This window comes from Sorex araneus, chromosome 3, assembly GCF_027595985.1.
Source record: "Sorex araneus isolate mSorAra2 chromosome 3, mSorAra2.pri, whole genome shotgun sequence".
NCBI lineage: Eukaryota > Metazoa > Chordata > Mammalia > Eulipotyphla > Soricidae > Sorex > Sorex araneus.
The window spans coordinates 117734425-117756815 of NC_073304.1; the positions used below are offsets into that span (position 1 = coordinate 117734425).

The 22391-nt window shown below is 44.0% G+C and overlaps 2 protein-coding genes across 16 annotated transcripts in view; both read left to right on the forward strand.

Annotated features, from left to right (window-relative positions):
* Nucleotides 1-19346, forward strand: part of USP54 (ubiquitin specific peptidase 54) — a 169030-nt gene extending 149684 nt beyond the window's left edge. For 8 of the 11 annotated variants that reach the window (XM_055130340.1, XM_055130344.1, XM_055130342.1 and 5 more), the window contains 6 exons: nt 755-950; nt 3152-4545; nt 9899-10017; nt 10313-10453; nt 16055-16241; nt 18034-19346. In XM_055130340.1, coding sequence (XP_054986315.1) covers nt 755-950; nt 3152-4545; nt 9899-10017; nt 10313-10453; nt 16055-16241; nt 18034-18593 — 2597 coding nt within the window. In that variant the 3' untranslated portion in view covers nt 18594-19346. The remainder of the gene's footprint in view (nt 1-754; nt 951-3151; nt 4546-9898; nt 10018-10312; nt 10454-16054; nt 16242-18033) is intronic. The other 3 variants (XM_055130346.1, XM_055130348.1, XM_055130349.1) reach the window with 2 other exon arrangements.
* A 1705-nt stretch (nt 19347-21051) lies between these two features.
* The window catches only part of PPP3CB (protein phosphatase 3 catalytic subunit beta), a 62067-nt gene continuing 60727 nt past the window's right edge, over nt 21052-22391 (forward strand). For 2 of the 5 annotated variants that reach the window (XM_055133749.1, XM_055133750.1), the window contains exon 1: nt 21055-21233. In XM_055133749.1, coding sequence (XP_054989724.1) covers nt 21149-21233 — 85 coding nt within the window. In that variant the 5' untranslated portion in view covers nt 21055-21148. Of the gene's footprint in view, nt 21234-22391 lie in introns of all 5 variants that reach the window. The other 3 variants (XM_055133751.1, XM_055133752.1, XM_055133754.1) reach the window with 3 other exon arrangements.

The window sequence follows — 22391 nt, forward strand, 5'->3', positions numbered from 1 at the left end:
TTCTGGCCTATAGATGTTTTCTGGAATAGTCTCAGCAAGAGACTACGGATGAATTAATCCAGCCATGTAGACCTTCTTATTCCAAGACAGTTAGACTTCAGATGTTAGGTTTGTCTTTTCTCTATTCACTGACAAGTGAGGCGAAGTTTATGACACCCTTCCACCCTGCCCCCCCATGTCAAATTGGCTGTGACTCCAGGTTTCTGATTTCGCACTGCACATTGGATTTTTAATGTTTTTCCTTTACCTTGCTGTTGTGCAGTACCAAAAGGTGATGGTTAGGGATTAAGGCTTAGATTTCATATCTGATCCTTAAATGTAACCCCCATGAAGCGTTGCTGTATAGACAGATGCAGGTTTGGATCACCTCTGCTGCTGCTCCTGGGGAATGAGAGGTGGGACCAGTCTCTGGAGACCCCAGACAGACAGGCCAGTTGCAGAGGAAGAGTGGCAGCCTCTGAAATGGAAGCAATAGTTTACCTTCCTAATTCATTTTAGTTAAGCTTTTTGTTTATTTGTTTGTTTGAATTTGAATTAATCTCTTTGGTCTCCATGGCTTCCATGAATGTTCCTGAGAGCCGAGCCAGCTCTTTGCCCCGGACAGCGTATGCATGGTCCATGCCTTGCATTCCTGCTGCATATTTGAGTTTTACTGCATATCTTTGCTTATTTTTGGTTCAGTTTTATTTATTTATTTTTTGTTTTGGTTTGTATTTTGTGTTCTGTTTCTGCTATATTTTCTTTTGCATTGTAGCTAAACTAAGACTTGCCCTGCATGGTGCCAGCTCTAGCACGCACAGCAGAGCGCTAGTCGATAAGAAGTTGCAAATCAGTATTCGAAAAGCACGGAGCCTGCAGGAGCGCATGCAGCAGCACCCAGCATCCCAGCAGCCGCCGCAGCCCTCAGCCTGCCTCCCCGCACCGGGGGGCGCCCTTCCTCACCCAACCAGGTAGTGCCCGGGGACACTGCAGGTGATGCTTGCTGAGGGAGGAAGCCTTGCTTGTGGTGTAGGCCTCTCCTGGACGAGAAGACTGGCCTCTCTTCAGACATATCGGGAAGGGCCTGAGACGGGGCCAAGCTCACCCACGGGAAGGACCCTGGGTGGATGCGAGACACAGTAGCTTCTCTCGGCTCCCGGGAGCACTGCCTGCCCAGCGTGGTCTCTCCAACCCAACCACTGGGAAGAGACACACATTTCACTTGTCCTTTTCTGGTTTTGGTTTTTGCTTTGGGGTCACGGCCGCTGTGTTCAGGGCTTATTTCTGCCTCTGCTCAGGGCCGGGCTCTGAGGACCCTTGCAATGCTGGGGATCAAACCCAGGTCCCAGGTTGTATGCAAAGCAAGTACCTTACTCATGGGTCCTGAAATTTCACTTTATTTACTTATTTATTTTCCCCCTTTCCTTTCATCAGGACTAGGAAAACAGTGACAGTGTTCGTTTAGTTTAGGTCCCACATTTTATTTTTCAGTCATTTAATTTTTTTCCTTTTGGTTTTGGGGCCATGCCCTGCTGTGCTTAGGGGTACTCCTGGTTCAGTGCTCCCAGCAGTGCTCAGAGCACATGTTGTGCTGTGATCTCCCGCATGTAGGTAATGTGCTCTGCGCATGGGCTCTCTCTGACCTAGGCACCACCTCTCCACAGCTTAGTCCTCTGATTTGACTGTTACAAGACTAGATTGATGTAGGTATAAATTGATTTTGACTGAAGTCTGAATAGTTTTCAGAATATAAATATTAAAAAGCAGGCAACATGTTTTGAACATTTGTCTGTGCTCAGACATTAGTCACTCTATCTTATTTCATTTTATTCTCATATTAACCTTACGAGTTAGAGACAATTTAGTATTTCTAGAAAGGGAACAAGCTCCAAGGGGATAAGTAAGGTGCTCTGGAGTCTTCAACCAGTGAGTGATTGAAGTTTGGAATTCAATTCCAGGTCTGTTTGGCATTGTTAGAATTTAATATGTAATTATAATATTGGGATGATTATATGATATTGTAAGGATACCTGGTGACTCCCACAGACGTTTATAGTTGTCATGTTCAAATTCAATGTTCACAGCCAGGCTCTTCCGTTTTCTTTTTCCCCTACTGTCTATTCTAGTTAAATGCCAATTCAGAAATCTAATCACACATATTTGAAATATAGATAACCCTGGGTCCACCGACATTCCAACTCTGAGTGCACAATTTCACCTTTCTTTAGTAGCACTCCACCTTGGGACTGTTGTCATCTTCCTTTGGGGCATAGATTTCCTTCATTGTTTGATCTTTCTTTTATTTCTATTATCTCACTGCAGAATCCCATGTTCTCCTTAGAATTAGTATCCTTCCTAAATAAGTTACTTTATTCACTAGAGTAGATAAATATAGGAATTTTAGGCGTTACAACTCTTTCCAGAAAATTTATGCTATTCGATATATGTGATTGAGGTTTTATTTAATTGCTTCTGAAATACGGTCTTAGCAGAGAAATACAAAACAATTAGTGAGAAAATAACTAAATGCAATTAACTATTTGCTGTTCTCACTTCCAAATCTCAGGAGAGCCACAGTATATTACTTTGGGGGAACATATCAGTGAGTTATACAACCAATGTAGATTATGAAAACACATTGGAAATGGTTGGAAGCTATAGAATCCCAGAAACTTAAACACCCTTTATTCTGTAAGCATAACCTTTGGTTCTTTTCCCTGGGAAACCTCTTTCCCAGGTAGGATTTCCAGCTGTCGTTTAGTATCCTGTATTTTTGCTGGTGTATGAGTAGTTTGTAGGCTTTGCTTCCTTCCATGTCATCTGCATGTGAAATTAGCAATTTCTGTTTTTATAGTTTGCAAGTAGAATATGAATATGATTGCTACTTCCTGAGTAGCAAAGAATGCCAGAGATTCACTTGATACTACAGTTTTTGTGAGAGGAGGGCATTCAGTAAAGAGGATTAATACTACCTTTACCTGAGTATCTGCTGAGCATGTGCCTTCTCTTTCTTGAATCTTCAAACTTTATTGGCTTTCCAGTGCTTGTCTTTCCACTCATTTCCACCCTTCCTTCTGTGAGTAGGTAGAAATGGGAACTGAGTGACTAGTTCCTTTAGTAAGTGAGCCTGTCAATCAGGGCAGTTCATGACTGGCTTTCTCCCTTGTTTCAGTGAACAGCATGTCCCGCTCCAAGTATTGTTAAGCCAGGAGGCCCAGGTGGAACCCTCCATGAACACCGAATATGGGGCCAGTTCTTTCGTCCGTTCACCTGCTTCCTGCCATGAATCACACTCATCGCTATTCCGAGAGCCATCTTCCCTGTCTATCCCACTGCGCAGCTCTCCCACCAGGTCTGCCTCAAACCTTCAGACTTCAGTTGAGGTGGACAGCAGTGACCCCTTTGCACACCCTGGGCATTGCTTGCCTAAAACGCCAGGTAGGGCTGAGAAGAATACCAGCTATGATTGGGAAACATCCGATACACCCGAGGGTCAGCTGCGTGGCCACAGAGGAGACAGTGGCAGCTGTAGTAGATTTCCCTCTCAAGAAGGAAGAGGCATTTTGAAAGAACAGCTATTCCAAGACAGGAGGGATCCTGCTGACTCATCCCAGACTATGGTTTTCTCCCACCCAGCTGGAAAACCCCCCTGTGAGAGAGGAGACACACACAACCCAGCCCGCCGTCCTTCCAGCCCATCAGCCCAGTCCAGCCTTCCCCTGTACAGAGCCTGCCGTCCCGTAACGTCGGATACTTCCTCAGTTGTGCTTCACTCTCCCGATGATGTGCAGCAAACTAACCAATGTCTCCAAGCCAAAAGCCTCAAAGCTTCATTGCCTTCCAAATTGGACAAAGGCAGCGAGGAGCCCTATAGTCCAGGGTTTGTTGGCACAAAGGGACTCGTCCGTTCTTTGGCAGAACGGTTCCAGGGAATGCAAGGTGCCTCCACAAGGGCTGGTACAGGTTCCCAGGATAGAAGTGTGCCAAATAATCTCAGAAAGAACTCTTCCCCTCCTGACTCCAAGCCTCCGTTCTCACAGGACCAAGGGAAAGGCCATTGGCCTTGGGCAAAACAGCAACCCTCTCAGACTGGTCGGGACAGACTGTCTGCCAGGGAAGAGCCTGGGAGTCATTCTGCTGCTCTGACCTCTGGGCTGCCTAATGGAGACGCTGCTAGGGGAGGGCAGCCCTGGCTGACAGAGCCAGCTGTGTGTCAGTGGGAGCTGGCCCCAGTGGGAGATGCTGGCCCTAAGGAGCGGGGACGCAGTGTCAACCTGGGGAGTTCCTTGCCTTTGGATTCCTGGGTGAATGCCACAAGACTCTGTGATTCTCAGTTTAAACATGGGGTCCCTGGGCCGGGAGTGAAGTCCTCTCCATACGACCCTCATATCTGTGTAGCCTATCCAGAAAGAAACCACATCCTTTTGCATCCACATTGGAACCAAGACACAGAACAGGAGATGTCAGAATTGGAGTCTCTGTACCAGGCCAGTCTTCAAGTTTCTCAAGCTGGCTGTTCTGCATGGGGGCGGCAGGATGTGACTGGAGACCCACTTAGCCAAACAGGTAAGAATGCAACCTGGCCAGGGCATAGGGATATGTAGAGGATGAAAGCAGAAGGACAAGATCAGAACTGTTTATGTGGGTTGGGGTAGGGGAGGGAAGGTGTTTTATCCAAACAACATCCCTAGTTTAAGAGAGGTAGTAGAACAGACATTGTTCATAAAGATTTTGGAACAGAGACTAAATACTTTTCTAGCCAGAATGATGAATGGGAACAGCCCTTGACCTATGTTCTAAATTTCACAGTATTTTGGCAGTTGGATAGACATTTTTTTTCTTTTTTTTTTTGGTCACACCTGGCAAGTTCAGTTATTCCTCCTGGCTCCGCACTCAGGAATTACCTCTGGCGGTGCTCGGGGGACCATATGGGATGCCAAGGATCAAACCTAGGTCAGCTGCATGCAAGGCAAATGCCCTCCCTGCTGTGCTATCACTACAGCCCCTGAATAGACATATTTTTATAAATAAGAAATGGATACTAGGGATGAACTCCACGTTAATTTTTTTAGAATTATATCACAGTGAGACAGAGTTACAAAGCTTTCGTGTTTGAGATTCAGCCATACAATGATGAAACACCCATCACTCCACCAGTGCACATTATTGCACCATGACTAGAGCGATAGCACGGCAGGCAGGGCATTTACCTTGCATGCGGATGATCCGGGTTTGATTCCTCTGTCCCTCTCAGAGAGCCTGGCAAGCTACCCGTGACGTATTTGATATGCCAAAAACAGTAACAACAAGTCTCACAATGGAGACTTTACTGGTGCCCGCTTGAGCAAATCTAAGAACAATGAGACAACAGTGCAACAGTGCTACAGTGCTATATCCCACTCCTCTGTGGCTCTGCCTCTATGGCAGACAATTTCCTCAATACTCTCTCTCTAATTTTGGACATTATGTTTTGCTCGAAATTTCCCACCACCATTCAAGCCTACCTGCCAGGGCAGATGCTAGATAATTTATTTTCCATTGCTCATTTTGAATATCATGAGAGCTCATGCATCCATGATTGTAAATGTAAATTTCTAGATTGTAAATGGTTGGGTTTCAGAGACATCTCTGTATGGCACTAATCCATTTTGGGATTCAATTGGGAGTCTCTGGGCCAGGGCTGTTGGTGCACTAAGATGGCACCCGGAGGCAAATTGTGGGCATGACAGCCAGGCTGCTCGCCAGCCTGGGTCCTCTGCCGCCATGCAGCCTGGAGGCTTAGGTTATACTATTCAGCTTTTATAAAAATAAAAATGAAACTTTCTTTTATTTATTTATTTTTAATTAAATCACCATGTGGAAAGTTACAAAGTTTCCAGGCTTATATCTTGGTTATACAATGCTCCAACACCCATCCCTTCACCAGTTCCCATATTCCACCACCAAAAAACCCAGTATACCTCCCACCTCCCACCACTGCCTGCATAGCTGATAAATTTCACTTCATTTTCTCTTTACTTTGATTACATTCCATATTTCAACACAAAATTCACCATTGTTGTTGGAGTTTCCCCCCAAAAAAATAGCCCTGTTGACAAGGAAGCATTTGATAGCTTTCCATTGCTGAGAATGATGAGATATATGGTTTAGGATTTCTGCATTTTAGTGTTTTAGTAATTAAGTCCAGGAAGATTTATGTTAGAAATTGCATCATTTCCCTTCCTGGGGCAGCATGGGATATGGCTAAGTTCACAGTCTAGAGACATTGGTGGAAGCAGTTGCTGGTACCAAAAGTAGTCTAGCTGGCCTCCGGATCGTGGTCATCAGCAGCAGAGCAGCCGCACAAACATGTGGCCACCCGGGCCTGAGACTGCCCACATGCATCCCGCTGTTTTAAGTTCCAACCTCTCTCTCTCTTTTTTTTTTCCTTCCCATGCCACCAAGTTCGTACCTGCTTAAAAGTCCTCATAATATGGCAGACGCCACACACCGCTTTCCCCCAAAAAGGGAAAAAAAACCCGAGAAAGATCTTTCCCCTCCTCGGCCGGCTTGGGGCTAGGCTTAGTTCACAGTCTAGAGACATTGGTGGAAGCAGTTGCTGGTACCAAAAGTAGTCTAGCTGGCCTCCGGATCGTGGTCATCATCAGCAGAGAGGTCGCACAAACATGTGGCCACCCGGGTTGCATCTCTGCAGAGTGTGCACCGATATCTTCCCGACCTGAAAACTGAAACTTTCTTGATACTAAGCATATTTCCTTATTCATAAGTCTCTAAAAAGCATAAAATTCTGGTATTTTATTGATGTTATTGATATATATGTGCAGAGATCAAATCTCTGTGCTATGTCTGTAATTATCTAAGATAAGTGAACAGTATTTCTATGTAGTTACTTATAAGGAAGTATCCATTATTGAGACTTTACAGCCAGCTTGAACCAATGTTTTTAAAAAATGTTATATTATTAAACAGCACAAGAATTTTAACTTAAAAGTGTAGGTTCTAGGTAGGGCATTTGCCTTGCATGTGGCCAACATCGATTCCCAGCATCCCATATGGTCCCCTGAGCACCACCAGGGCTAATTCCTGAGTACAAAGCCAGGAGATAACCCCTGGGTGTGACCCAAAAAGCAAAAAGCAAAAAAAAAGTGTAGGTTCTATATGTTTAGATACAAAGGTTATAGAACTAAAAATTTACTTTTCAGTAAATGGAAAATCTTCAGTTGCCTATTAAATATTTCTGTGAATTTTAAATGCTGGATATTATATTGTTTTCAGTGTAATTTTGCATGAAAAATAAAGTTGTGCTTTTGTTCCAGGAAAAAAAAAAGAAATGGGTACTAGGGAGAGGGTTCAAAGACATGGAGTGCATATTTTGCGTTCTGGAGCTCTGGGTTTAATCCCTGGCACCACATGTTCCTCAAGTGCCACTGAAAGCACCCCTGAGTCAGGAACCCCCTGCGTTCACACCCCCAGGTGTGGCCCCCAAACCAAACAAACACGAAGTCAGAAATAGCCTTTCATCATAGAAAATTTGAAACATAGTCAAAGTGAAAAATAAGAATAAATGTTATAACAATCTCTCTCTGTACTTGTTACTAGTTTCCATGGTGATTATCTTGGCCAGTTATCAATATATGGACAATTTCCATTTAATTATTGCACCCCCCACCTTTTCCTTTCCCACTGGATTATTTACAAGCAAAATCCAGACATTACTGTCACTTAAGTGGGATCACATCACATGGTGTTTTTATTATACATTTTTCTTATCTCTCTTCCTTTTACATTAGTCTCTACCTTTTTATCCCACACATTTTTTTCTTTCTCTCTTTCTTTTTTTGTTTTGTTTTGAGGCCATACCCTGTGGTGCTCAGGGCTTACTCCTGGCTCTGCACCCAGGGATCACCTCTGGCAGTGCTCAGTGCAAGGCAAGTGATAGTAAAGATAGTAAAACCTAACTCACTATACTATCTCTCTGGCCCCATAGTCCACACATTTCCACGTAATAATCTAAATGGGCTTACTTCTTTATATTTCTATACATATAATCTTATGTCAGCCTATGTAAACAGTGGATTTTTGGTGGGGGATACTACACATTTTTTTCACTTAATGTTTTATGAAAATTCCTGCAACCCATCTAGTTTAATTCAATTTATTCTTTTGAGTAGCTGGGCAATGATACTGATGATATAATGCATTTTGCTAGAGTGCTTAGAGTGCTATAGATGTGTCTTTTTTTTTTTTTTTTTTTTTTTTTTTGCTTTTTGGGTCACACCCAGCGCTGCTCAGGGGTTACTCCTGGCTTTGCACTCAGGAATTACTCCTCGCGGTGCTTGGGGGACCATATGGGATGCCGGGGATCGAACCCGGGTCGGCCGCGTGCAAGGCAAACGCCCTACCCGCTGTGCTATCGCTCCGGCCCCATGATGTGTCTTGTTTTATTTCTAAGTTTTTGGCTATTACAATGCCTTAATAAATTTGTATTTTTTGCCTCTTGTTCCTAGGGTAAAATTATTTGGTAAAGGATAAATATATTTTCAGCTGTAATGGTTATTTATAAATTGTGTATCTGGAAGATTGTAGCATTTCCCATTTCCTCTAACAATCCTTTAGGATATTTTGTCACACTTTTTAGCAGATTCATTTTAGAAATAAATATTCCAAGTTCCTGTTGCTAGTTATTACAATACCCAGATGAATCTGGGGTAATGTTCAAACTACTGCATTTCATATTAGGAAATATTAAAGTTAGCTAGTTTTTTTTTTGCTTAGTATCAGTTATAGCATATGTTATCCATATGTATGCAGTAGGATCAAAATATTGAATCCAGATATGAATTAGTGATAGCCATATAGATCAATGTCAGTCAAGGATATGTGCGTCTTTAAACTGGAAACTTAATTAGTTAGTATTGGGGCAAGTCTCTTGGGAGTCACATACAGTTTGGAGAATCTTTTCTCTTCTCTTCTCTTCTCTTCTCTTCTCTTCTCTTCTCTTCTCTTCTCTTCTCTTCTCTTCTCTTCTCTTCTCTTCTCTTCTCTTCTCTTCTCTTCTCTTCTCTTCTCTTATTAGTGAATCACTGTGAGGTACAGTTACAAACTTACGAACTTTCATGTTTGCATTTCAGTCATACAGTGATCCTTTACCCATCCCTCCACCAGTGCCCATTCTCCTCCACCAATGTTCCCAGTATCCCTCCCACCACCCCCAAGAATTTCTTTTCTTAATAGCAAGAATTTTTAGGGAGAGAGCTATATATTTGGTGATTGTTTCGAATTTAATTGAGAGAAGCTAATGGATGGAACTAAGTATTGCACTTGTAAATGTTGCTAAAGAGCTTCTGTTCATAGTACTAAGAATCATCAAGGTGAATAATAAGAATATTATGCTGAGAATTGACATGAGTTTTAATATCTGTCAAACTGCTAATTACCTGTCAGAAACTAGAATCCATTTTTTCTTTTATAAAATGAGGAGGTTTGATAGATGACTACTACGATCGTGTCAGTGCTGAACTAGACTGGAGACAGTAGTTCCCTTTTGTCATCACAGACAGTCTTGAGAATGACTTTGTCAGACAATTTCCTCTGTATATATTGTAAGTCATGGGCCTAAGTCCGTCAGAAACAAAGCTGATGATGTTCACAAAAATGAAATGAGGCAAGATGGGGACATTTATCTCTCAGCAGAATTCCTTCTCTTTAAGGCCCTTCAAGATAGAAGGGCCATAGATCCTTCTTACCCACAGGAAGTTGTCTATAATTCTGAAACTCTTTTATATATTCTGAAAATACACACTCCCCTGGATTTAACAGTGCATATAAGTTATTTAATGAAATAAGGACTCTGTAGCCAGGTTCATGGATTAGACCCCGGGAGAAGAGATGGCTTGAACTTCTGTGTTTTTCCCCTCAGGCTCAGCAGATGGTATGGGGAGAAGATTGCACTCGGCCCCTGGCCTTGGTCTCTCAGAGACCCCGACAGCCGAAATGGAGCACAGTCTTCATGAAGCCAGCACAGTGCCTGCTTCTCAGGTAGCAACCTCAGATGCGAGAGTGCTGGAAATGGTGTGTTGAGCAAGGGACTGAGGGGAAATAGGGGTGATAGGGTTGGCGGGAAGGCAGCCACCTGAGACTGCGGGCTGTTAGAAGTGAACAGGGTCTGGATTGGATTTCTTGTGAGTGAAAGGAATTGCCTTCAAAAACATCTAATTTAGGTGAGTCTCAATTCTAGTGAATATCGCTTTCTCCTATATCCCTGGGGACAGTCTGTGGGAAAACCACAGATCTGGTATTATGTGTCTTCTTGTGTGTATCTGTGTATTTGAAGGCTGCACCTTGCCGTGGCCCCAGCAGGGAGTATGGGGAAGATGATCAATACTGTGCAGAGAACTTTCGCCGCATCTCCCGCAGTCTCAGTGGCACCACTGTCTCAGGAAGGGAAAAGGCCTCAGTCCCTTTCCACAGTTTTGTAAGTAGAATCAGGGTCTGTGTATTCAGAGCACCCTCTTTACATTTGCAGGAGAAGAATATACAGTAGATGAAGGGGTAAGCAGAGACTAGAGGCTATAGTTTTGGGGGAAAGGCATGTACACTCAGCAAAAGAGAAGACAATAGTCATTATTTTATTTTATTTTTTATTTTTTACTTTTTAAATTTATTTTTTAATTAGTGAGTCACAGTGAGGGTACAGTTACAGATTCACACATTTTCGTGCTTGTTTTTCCCTCATGAATAATCATTATTTTATTGACACACACTTGTTGGAACCCTGGGGAAATGGCTGGGTTCTCTTAGTTCTGGAAGGTATGTTAAAAGGTTCTCCAAGATGAGAAGAGTCTTAGTTGCCTTAATTAAGAGCATCAGAATCAAAGACTACTAATCTGGTCAGAACCCATTGTATTCACTAATGGAAGAAGCAAGATGGGACGTAGTTTTGGGTATTTTCCCCGTTTTTCTTTGTACCCCAGTATGTGTTTAAGTAGGTCCAGTGTACCTTTAAGCTAAAATGAAGCATGTATGATAGTAAGAGAAGGAAAATTATTTAAAATTTTCCACTTTGAACCTTTCCATATGAAATTTGTGCAATAAACTGTGTGTAAAGGGATTGTCAAGTCAGCAGAGATTGATAAACTCAGTGACTGAGTTTGATAATCTACTTTTTGAGAATGTCACACAGTTATCTAAGGTTAGTTGAGTTTTTATTATAGTAGAGGTAGATGCAAGAAATTAGTACTTTAGAGCCTGTTCATCAAATCAATCAATAAAAATTCATGGTCCAAACCCAAAAAGTCATGAGGACATACAGTATAGATGAAATTTCGGCCCCACCTGTTCTTTCAATCCTGTCTCAGTCCCAGAAGAGAGTCGCCTTTTTTATTTATTGTGTAGAATGAACAACTTACCATTCTTTTTTGCAAAAGGAGGTTTTTTTTTTTTTTTTGTCTACCCTTTGTTCTTATGCCTTCAATGCAATTATGGTAGATCGTTATTTTCAGAGGTGATTTGGCTATCTTTCTTATTCATTTATTCAAGATTCAGAGTTGATTCATTGATCCTTGATGTCCCAGTGTGCCGGGTGCTATGGGTACAGTGATGTCTGAACTAGGCTAAGTCTCTCTGTGTGGCTTTACAAGACTGGGAGACGTTATGAGACATGCAGCCAAAATGCAATATGATAGAGCTTAATGCTGGGGGAATGTAACAGAAGGAGCAGCTAAGCAAGGAGGGAGGGATCAGAGATTGGTTCCTGGGGAAAATAAAAAATAATATAGCAGGTAAGGACTTAAGGCAGGAATTAACCGAACTAAAAGAAGTGCACTTGGGATGGCAGGAATAGTGTATGATGAGGTGAGAATAAAGAGTATTTACATGTGAGACTGGAAACAATATAAACAAGGGTATCATGAGCCATGGTACAGAATTTGGGAGGATATAAAGAAGTAGACATATTGGAAAGCTAATTAAAGATCCATGGAACTTGGTGCCATCCTCCTTGGACGTGGGTAGAGAAGACTCAGGACACTATCTCAGAATGATTTGTTATTTTGAAAGTATATCTACATCTGTATGTAGATATAATGAAAATTATATACTTGAGGGGAAAATAAGTGTGTAGTTTGAAATATTTTAAGAATGAGAGATCAGGTCTTCAGATTGGGACATTGAGCTTGAAGGGGACAAGTTTTTGTTTTGTTCTACTGGGCCTCTAACCCCAGGCCTCACACATACAAAGCAAGTGTTCTAATGCTGAGCCATAGCCCCAGGCTTGAAGTTGTTATTTGGGAAATTGTATTGAAGAGCAGAAAAACATAGAGTGAAAAGAAGAGTGTAGGATAACATTTTAGCCTTGCCGCAGGGAATTTAGTTTACCTTAAAGCAATGTCCTTTCTGATTGGACACAGGAAGACAGTTAATATTATGCTTTGTAACTTGGGAGCTGATTGACTTCAATAATATTTACTCCTGGGCATCTGCTTTCTCAACTCAGTTGCCCTTAGTTCCTAGCACCCCAAAAGCAGGGTCCCAACAAGGGACAGAATGGACCCAGTGCAAGCTGTGAGCTACCCTGGCATCAAAATGGGCCAGGCCAAAGCACCACAATACTCAACTGTAAGTTGAGAGCATGGTCATAGACAAATGCTGTCATGATCCAAAAGTAACGACAAGATTTGGACCCTGCTGCGGTTAGGAAGACTAACCTGACCTGAGGACTGTGGTCTGGAATATATAGTGAATGTCCTCAGGAAGAACCAAACTTTAAGTTTGCTATATCTCTTACTGCGCTCATACAGAATGACATTGCTAGAAATTTTTTTTTTTTTTTTTTTTTGCTTTTTGGGTCACACCTGGCGATGCACAGGGGTTACTCCTGGCTCTGCACTCAGGAATTACCCCTGGCTGTGCTCAGGCGACCATATGGGATGCTGGGATTCGAACCCGGGTCGGCCGCGTGCAAGGCAAACGCCCTACCCGCTGTGCTATCTCTCCAGCCCCAGACATTGCTAGAAATATTAGAAGTAGATTTACTACAACTAATTAAGTTGAGGAAGGAACAAAGTGACACACCCTGGATGGGAGCTCATCTTTAAGCAGATCTTCTAGTAATCTGGAGTAATCTCCTTAGATGAGATTTTGTTAATCTCCTGGAGGAGTGGCCTTACCCTCTTTGTTGATTTGTTAATGTCAACCCACCTTTGTGTCACCACCCTGTGTGATTGCTATATAAACTAAGACTGTAAGAGAAGTAAGAGAGAAGACACAGAAGCAGGGAGAAGACACAGAGGGGAGAAGACAAGCAGAGCAGCTTGGAAGAGAATCAGGGAGCCATTGGAGCTAGAAGCAGGGGGAAGAAAGAGCACAAAGCGAGTGAGAATCAGAGTCAGAAGTGAGAGTCAGTGGGGCTTCAGAGAGAGAAGCAGAAGGGCTCTGGAGAGAGAGAGAGAGAGAGATCGGAAGAAGAGAGATTGGAAGAGACCAGAGGAGAGACTACAAATAGAGAGAAGAGAGCACAGCATACACAGCAGTTCAAGAGCACCGAACGCGAGCGGGGGGGGGGGGGGGGGGAAGGGAGAGAGAGAGAGAGAGAGAGAACCCTCGAACAACACATCATCACCCCCTTCCACGTGCTCTCGTTTTTATTTTTTACAGAAGAGAACAAAGACATATCCCTGAAGATTTAAAGTGGTTTCTTCAGAAGGATCTTAATAGGAGACCTAGGCTTTTCCTAGGCAGGAAGGAAACCAGGGATCTGTGCTGACACTCTCTTCTCTTCAGGGGAAAGGAAGAGTTTCTGTGTTGCAGGCTTAGGGGGCTAGCCCCTTCCCCTAGCTGCATGGTGGTTGTATTGTTGACAGTGTGTCATGCGGTGGTGGGGGGGATGGGGGAATGCGCATGCGCCAAGGAAACACCACAGTGCACCAGCTTGTATCCTAGAAAAAGAAACAGGACATAATGGCATATAAATTACTAGTCTTTATTGAGTGCCTCACATAGGCCAGGTGTCATTCAAAGTAAGGGTTATGTTAAAATGAAAATAAATGTATTATGTAAGAGAAGACATTTGGGGGCTGGAGTGATAGCATAGCGGGTAGGGCATTTGCCTTGCACACAGCCGATCCGGGTTTGATTCCCAGCATCCCATATGGTCCCCTGAGCACTGTCAGGAGTGATTCCTGAGTGCAAAGCCAGGAGTAATCCCTGTGCATCGTCAGGTGTGACCCAAAAATAAAAATTTAAAAAAAAACAGCTAAGAGAGAAAGATATTTAACAAATAAAGGATATAATCTCAAACAATGGTAAGAAGAATAAAATAAAGGGTTCAGGAGTACAGAAGTAATCATGATTATTCTTTTTTTTTTTTTTAATTTATTTATTTTTAATTAGAGAATCACCGTGAGGGTACAGTTACAGATTTATACACTTTTGTGCTTATACTTCCCTCATACAAAGTTTGGGAACCCATCCCTTCACCAGTGCCCATTCTCCACCACCCGTAAACCCAGTGTCCCTCCCACCCTCCCCAATCCCATCTCCCCCCCACCCCACCCTGCCACTGTGGCAAGGCATTCCTTTCTGTTTTCTCTCTCTAATTAGCTGTTGTGGTTTGCAATAAAGGTGTTGAGTGGCCGCTGTGCTCAGTCTCTAGCCCTCATTCAGCCCGCAACTCCCTTTCATGATTATTCTTACACTTGTCTTAGAGTAGTGAAAGAGATTAGTTGACAAATTAACAATTGATCAGAGACCTCAGTGATGATATGAGGGTATGGATGATGGGAGGGACAATCTGGATAACAAATAGTAAGTATAAAGGTGGAAGGAACTGCAGTGGAAGGAACTTGGTGTATTTGATTAATATTAAGAAAGTTATTGGAGGCCTGACAGATAATACAGCAGATAGGGCACTTGCCTTGCATGCAGCTGAACCAGGTTCAATCCCTGGCACCCCATATGGTCTTCGAAGCCCCTCCAGGAGTGATCTCTGAGTGTGTGAGCCAGGAGTAAGCCACGAGCACAAATGGGTATGGTCTAAACCCTGTCCCCACAAAAAGAAGAAAGTTACTGGGGCCTAGGATGAGGCACAGTGATACAGCACTTACTTGCTTTGCAAGCACTGCAGAGAAGCTCTGAAGCCCTGCTGGGTGTGGCCCCAAAAGGAAAGAAAAAGAAAAGCCAAAAGTTACAGTATAAAAGGCACAGGAATGGTAGGCAGTAAGGTGAGGAGTTGGTAGCACTTGAACTATATAAGAGCACTGTGAAGAGATTGTGGGCTACAGGTGGGAAAGTGATTGAAGCTCTTGGTGAAGTTGAGTTTAAATATGAAGCCTATAGGACAGTACTTGGCAAAAGCAAAAAATGGAATTATGGATGAGAATTTCAAAATCAAGGACAATGTCAATATTTGAATTAAGGTGACTGAGAGAAATGCAGTGCCAGGCTGAGTGGAGGTGGGTGGGGGTGGTTTGAAAGGAGATAGTTTGGATCTGGGACATGTTAGTATTTCAGATATCAAAGGGGCTGTTTCTGATACTTTACCACAGAAGTAAATGACTAATGGAGAATAAATATAAAGCAGGACATAATATCAGTGGGCATTGTTTATGAAGTAGAGAGAAGAGAGATTGAGGAGGGTAGAGTTATTGACAATATTTTTAAGAATATTTTAGTTCCCAATATTTAGAAAGTAGAGAATGTTATCATTCTCTGAGTTTTTTATCCCCTAGCATTTCTTTTCTATTACAAAATTTCTGTTTTTTTGTTTATTTGTTTGTTTTTAAATTCTGTTAGCATTACGAAGTTTGCAAAAGACAGGTGATAGGGTTAGGAGGTCAGGGTGACGGGAAGGCTATTTCAGAGAATCTGTGGTTTGATGTCTCTAGTTTCTAATGAGAATGCTTCTTAGAGGGCTGGACAGAGGAGAATTACCATGTGATTGGTTCCCTATCCAAAGTAAGGCATGTTTGTACTCAAGTTCCCTCCATATTCCCCTGCTTGCCTCACTGTGTTTACCCAGCCATATCCTGCTATATGTTAATCTTCATCTCTATGTTTTTTTGTCTTGTCTCATTATAAGGATTCATCAAATACGAGGAAAAAGCCTTTGGAAACCCGGCACCGTTGTTCCAGCTCCTCTTCCCTCCCTGTCATTCATGACCCTCCTGTGTTTCTCCTTGGCCCCCAATTCTACCCTTCCCAACCACAGCTCCTGCCCCCAGATGTCTTGATACCCAGCGTGGCAGGGGAGCCCCATAGATCCCCAGGTAACTTCCCCTAAATCTAATATTATGTGCCAAAATAGCCTTTTCCAAGGATCTGGAAGCATTAAGTCAGTTTACCTTTTGGGTGGGGATTTTACATGTTGGCTGATAAAGATATGCTGCTAAAGAATTACAGCTTTGAAATCATGAATAGTGATTGAGTCAATTCTTGAGCAAAGTGGTTATTAAGCTAAGGAGCAGACTGGAGACCGTTGACTCTAGTTCTCCGTAAGAATGAACTTTTGGGTCTGGAGAGATAGAACAGTGGGTAGAGAGCTTAATCCCTGACACTGCATATGGTCTCCTGAGCCCACGAGGAATGTGACCCCTGAGCCAGCAATAAGCCCTGAGCACTACCAGATGTGGCCTGAAACAACACAGTGAACTGTTTCAGCACAATAAGTTTTCAACTGATTGAGCATAATACCCAGCCTTTAGGATCCTTCCAAATCACAAAGTATCTTCTCTGTCAGCTAGTTTTCTTTCCTTTTGTCCCTTGAGTCTTTGCTGAGGGATGTCTAGAGGGACAAATAGAAAATAGGAAGCATGGAGAAACCCTGTACATTGAGTACCCATGCCAGTAAACAGATTCAGATAGTGCTGAGAAGGTGGATGGCATGGTTCTGACTTTAACTTCTCACAATAGTATTTGTTCTCTTCCCCTTCTGTCTCCCCCCCCCCACTCCCACTAAATCTATGGCTTGAGGCAGTGATTCTTAATAGAAAGGGAATTTAATGAATAGATGTTAGAATACTACTTAAATATCCTGTAGTTCACAGTGCAATTTCTTTGCCCACCCCTGGACAAAGATTCATCGGCCCAAAATATCAATAATGCCAAAATTGAGGAGCCTTGATTTAAAAATATAAATGCCCCTGGCAGGAGAGGGTTGTGGTCTAGAGCTGAAAGAGTGGTATTGCTGGTATATGTCCACATTTTGGGAAGCTTTAGATAAGTAGGCTTTCTGGAGAGATGGAGTCCTTATTACGCAGTCAAGCAGCAAGGTTGACAGCTGCCTTTGGCAGTTGTCAGGGGCATCTGAGCCTTTATTCCAGCCTGTTCTGCACTGAATGCGACTGTGAATATGGGGGTGGTGATTAAATTCACAGAGCTTAGAGTTTCAATAATCAGAATATACATATGTTCGCATACTCATAGGCAAGTGTATACTGTAGCTATTGGTAAGTTTTGAAAACTGGAAGGTATTTTTTATTTAAAATTTTTTTCTTTTGATGGTGGGGATCAATCCCAGAGCTTCATATAGCAAAGCATGTGCTCTGCCACTGAGCTACACCCTCAGCCTGAAAAGTATTTTTTTTTATAAGTGAGCTATCAGCGAGTGAGGAAGAATTAGAGACTGATTAATTGGAGCAAAGGTGCTATCAATGTTAACTGATGTTTTAGAGTGATAGCTCTAGGAGTAGAGTTGTCAGAAGGTGAATTGACATTTTCAGTATTAGGGAGCCTCGGCACATGCGTGCATGTGCACGTGCATGCATGCGTGTGTGTGTGTGTGTGTGTGTGTGTGTGTGTGTGTGTGTGTGTCTATTTTGAAGGAAAAATTTTTAATGGAGTGAGTGAAGTATGGCAACATCTAGAAAAGTGTTTCATTTGCCCATGCTGGAGGTAAGATATTTACTTGATTTTGATGTGTATAGACTTTTTTTCTATTAAATTTGTGTGTATGTTTTTGTAGGTAGGGGGAGTTGGGAGGAATAGGTAGGAATGGTCCTCTTAGGAAACAGAATGGTTTACTGAAGATGTTCAATCTTTGTATTTCTTTCCTCTTCCTAGGAACTTCGAGGAGTGACCAGCAGTTTCTGGCTATGTGTGACAGGGGTGAAACTTCCCAAGGGGTCAAGTACACAGGAAGGACTTTGAACTACTGGAGTCTCCCCCATCGTTCCAGAACAGATGCCTCCTGGGGACCCTGGTCAGGGAGCAACCAGCATACTGGGGCCAGATTCCTGACTACTCCAGGATGCAAGCCTCAGCTAACCCACACTGCCACATTACCAGAAAGGCACCAGGGTCTACAGGTTCCTCAGATGCAGTATAGGGGCAATCTGCTCTATTCACCCTCTGTCCCTCCCACTGTTCACCACGTGTCAGCGTCATCTAGCAGTCTCCACGCACCCCCAGGGTCAGGTTGGAATGCAGGTCCTGGTCCAGGGTCTCAGATCTCTGGTCCTCGGAGAGTAGATATGCCTCCAGATGATGACTGGAGGCAGAGTAGCTATGCCTTGCAATCTGGGTGCAGGAGGACAGGGGGAGAGGAATTTCTGTTTGCTCTAGCAGACACCCCCAGAAGAGAACAGATCAGGGCTAAAGTCCCACAGCACAGCAGGTGGTAAGGGCCACCTCTCTGCTTCATGGAACCAGTAGCTTTCTCTGAAATTAGATGACTGCAGAGTTGGCACCCTGCAGCCCTGTTGGGTGCACTGGTTTCTTCTCTGCTTCTCCAGTTGGCAGTTTTCTCCTAGGTGTGCCAAAACCTGCTAATGCAGCCTGGCTCTCTGAGAGGGAATATTTGACATTCTGATGTTCATGCATCTAGCAAAAGGAAGCAGCTACTGTTTAGGATTTCATTTGAACCTCTCTGAAGAGGAATCCATAATTTTTTTTTAACATTAGCCATTTCTTAGAATTTTAATGTAATTATTTCATTACTGGATACTTTATACCCTGTCCATACCTAAGCCCTTGTCTTCTGAACCCTATTATATTACAGTTTCTGTTTTTTGTTTTATATCCACCTACTCCCATTACCAGACCTTATCCTTAGAACATGTAGTTCATGGTCCTGACTATTCAGGGCAGCCCTCCTGCTTAGTTACTATGTCTTGTACCCAAAACTTGGGCCGGGAACGCAGAGCTGCCAGTGTAACATTTCCCCTTCTGAAGAGATGGATCAGCCACACTAACTCACCCTCTTGTTGTCAGCAGCGAGCCATTACTGCCACTTGCTCTGTTGCCATTGTAAACCCTCAGAGTCAGTTGAAATATTTTAGGACCAAACATACTGTTTTTGTAAACTATTTTTCATTAATAAATCTATAAGATAGTTCTATTTAATTTCTTGCTATCCCTTTTGTATGCCTTTGTTCTTTTGTATTGGGGTGAGGAGGACTAAATAAATACGAAATATCAGGTTCCAATGGCTTGGGGTTCACAAAGAGAGAGTAATGGTACAAACAACCCCCCTTATCCCTGACATCATGATCCCCCTCTCCTCCATGAATATTTTAACAGAGCACCATGGCACAACATATGCACATATGGTTTTAATTGAATGAAGAGCTAAAGGGGATAGAGAGCAGCTGAAGGATATATACTCAAAGTAGAAGTCAGTGGATCCTAAAATAGAATGTTTTTCCTTATTATGATTGCTAGTATATTTCCCTTCACTTTCCAATACATTACAAGCTTTTCCTTCCTTAGGGGATTGGGATTTCAACTTCTCTTACAAAATGATTTCTGTTCTATGTACTCTTGTTGCCCTCCTTATATTTACACGTTATGAACCTTCTTTCTCCTCCTTGTTCTCTTCTCATGGGTACTTCTGCCCATTGCTTCCCCTGTGGGATTATTATTTTAATTGTTGTTGGGGCCATTCCCAGCTCAAGGGCTATGAGGTGTTAACTGGTGATGCTGGGATGGAAAGCATGTGGTACTAAGGATCTGATCTAATTAAGGGCTTCAGATATGCAAGGCATATTTAGTCACGTCCCCAACCCTCTGTGAAATTATTTAAGCCACATTCCCTGTGAAATTATTTCACTTTCATTCCAGACAAATCCTTTTTATCTCTGTCTCACACCCCAATTCTCCTTCTCTCTAAAAGGTTGTGGACTCCTTTTGCAAGGAATACCCAGCTAGCATTTTCTCCCTCTTTTACATAGGTCTCAGGATGATTGAGCTTGTTAAAAGGAAGTGGTAGAAAAATGTCCTTTGAGAGCTTTGGATCTCTGTTTACTGAATTTTCACCATCCATTATGAGTGTATTTTGTGCATAGGTTTTGTTCGGCAGGAGCATGGAGAGGGATTTTTTTTACCCAAGGCATTTGTATCCTGTGCCATCCTGATACATAGATCTTAGTAGATATAATCTCCTTTGTCCATGATTTCATACATTACCTGGTGTCATACACTTCTAGTGAACAATTGAGGGTCCAGGATGCAGAAATATTTATAAAGAGCTAATTTCCAACTATGTTTTCCAAATCTATTTTCAGAATTCATCTAGAAGGAAGCTATGTATTTTTCAGGTGAATCCTACAGACTCTTGGTGTCATCCTTTTCTTTCTCCAGTTTTCTTAACCCTTGCATCCTTGTCTGCTCTACCTGCATTCTTGCGTTGTGCCTTCAGACACTTGACAATTCCAGACTCAATACAAAAGCCAAATTCTCAAGCTCCATTTTGAGTAGTCATTTTTGCTCCAGAATCTACAATGCCTCTTCTATTCTCCTGTTCCTTGCCAATCAACCCTTTAGTACCCAGATCTGGTAGCTAAATTGCTATCCATTTGTCCTCTATTAGCAGGGGATTCTGAGACTTGATCCTGTCTCCCTAACTTACTGAGAGCTCTCTGAGGGCCAGTCGTGCTTCTCACTGCCGCCACTAGCTGTAGTCGGCCTCTGCTCCTCATCCTCTAGTTTCTGCTCGCCCAGAATTTTCACCTGGTCCCTTGGCCTCGTCCTGTTTCTCTCCGCGTCTCAGTAATTTCGCCCAAGTCCCTAGAGCCGGCCCCGCCCCCGCCCCCGCACGCGCGGTGCATGCCGGGCTGAGCCCCTCTGTCGGGAAAGAGGGTCCGCCATGTTCCCCGGCGGCACCGCCGCTCGGCTCTGGTAGCCGCCGCCCCCGCCCCCGAGCCCGCCGGCCCTGCGCCTCCCGAGCCCCGGGCCCAGCATGGCGGCGCCGGAGCCGGCCCGGGCCGCGCCGCCCCCGCCCCCGCCCCCGCCGCCCCCTCCGGGAGCTGACCGCGTCGTCAAAGGTGAGAGGTGGCCGCAGCCGGGGGCCCGGCCTGAGGCGCCGAGTGCGGGCGGGCGGGCGGGCGGGCGGGCGGCGTCTGCCCCGCGCAGGGCCGGGCCGGGGGAGCCGGTGCCCCGCGCCTCGGCCGCCGAGCGCCTGGCCCGCGGGAGCGCCCCGCGCCGCGACAGCTGCGTGCGTGCGGACGCGCTCGGGGCCCTGCAGCCACGCGGGCCGGGCCGGGCCCCGCGCCCCGCGCCGCCTCGGCTGCGGGCGACACCCCGCGCCCGGACTGGCCCAGGGAGCCCCGGCTCGGGGGAGGCGGCGGGGACGGTGGAAAAGCCTCGAGGACACGGAGAAGCGATTCTTTGGGCGCCCTCTCGGCTCCGGGGCCGAGAGGGGTCGCCTGTCTCCTGCAGACGCGCGGCGCGGGGTCCCCCGCGGCAGAAGTTGCGTGTTTCCCCGCCGGCGCCCACGTTTGCCGACATTCCTCGGCGCAGGTCAGCGCAGGGCTGATGTGCTTAGCATCCCCGCTCCCGGGGAGCCCGTCGCTGCCCACATGGGAGAGGAAAACGGAATCGGAAGCGATTTTCCCCTCCCATAACCTGGCCAGTAAACTCAGATCATTTTGGAATAAAGTTTTCCTTGCTGTATGTTTCGGTTCTTTGCATAGATAGGTGCTACTTTTTTTTTTTTTAAACTTAAAGTCGCAAATCCACTGATACATTGCGTGGAAACAGTAGTTAGCCCAGCTTTCTAAATCTGTGAAGATATGTTTTTATTAAAGTATTGGGAAACTTTTTTTTCTTGTGTTCTTAGTCGTTTCAACTCCAGTTTACTTTAGTATTGGCAACATCATTTGCATCCAGGCTTATGGTAGTTTTTTTTTTTTTTTTGAGATAAAGTAATAAGCCCATCTAGGCCAGACTTTGAAATTTGATGAATTAGAGGTTATGGAGTTCATTATCTGAGAAATCTTCTTTGAAGGTGAGGAAGTGGGGACAAAAGTAATTCATGCAATAATCCTGTCCTGTATGGGGTTAGGGACAGAGCAAGCCAACTGCCGCTTTACTTTCAGACTGCAAGCTTTGTTGTATACTCGCTTCCCTCGGTAATTTTTACACAGTTACATGGGCAACCTCTTTAAAAAATAATAATAATAATGATAATGTTCTCCCTGTGC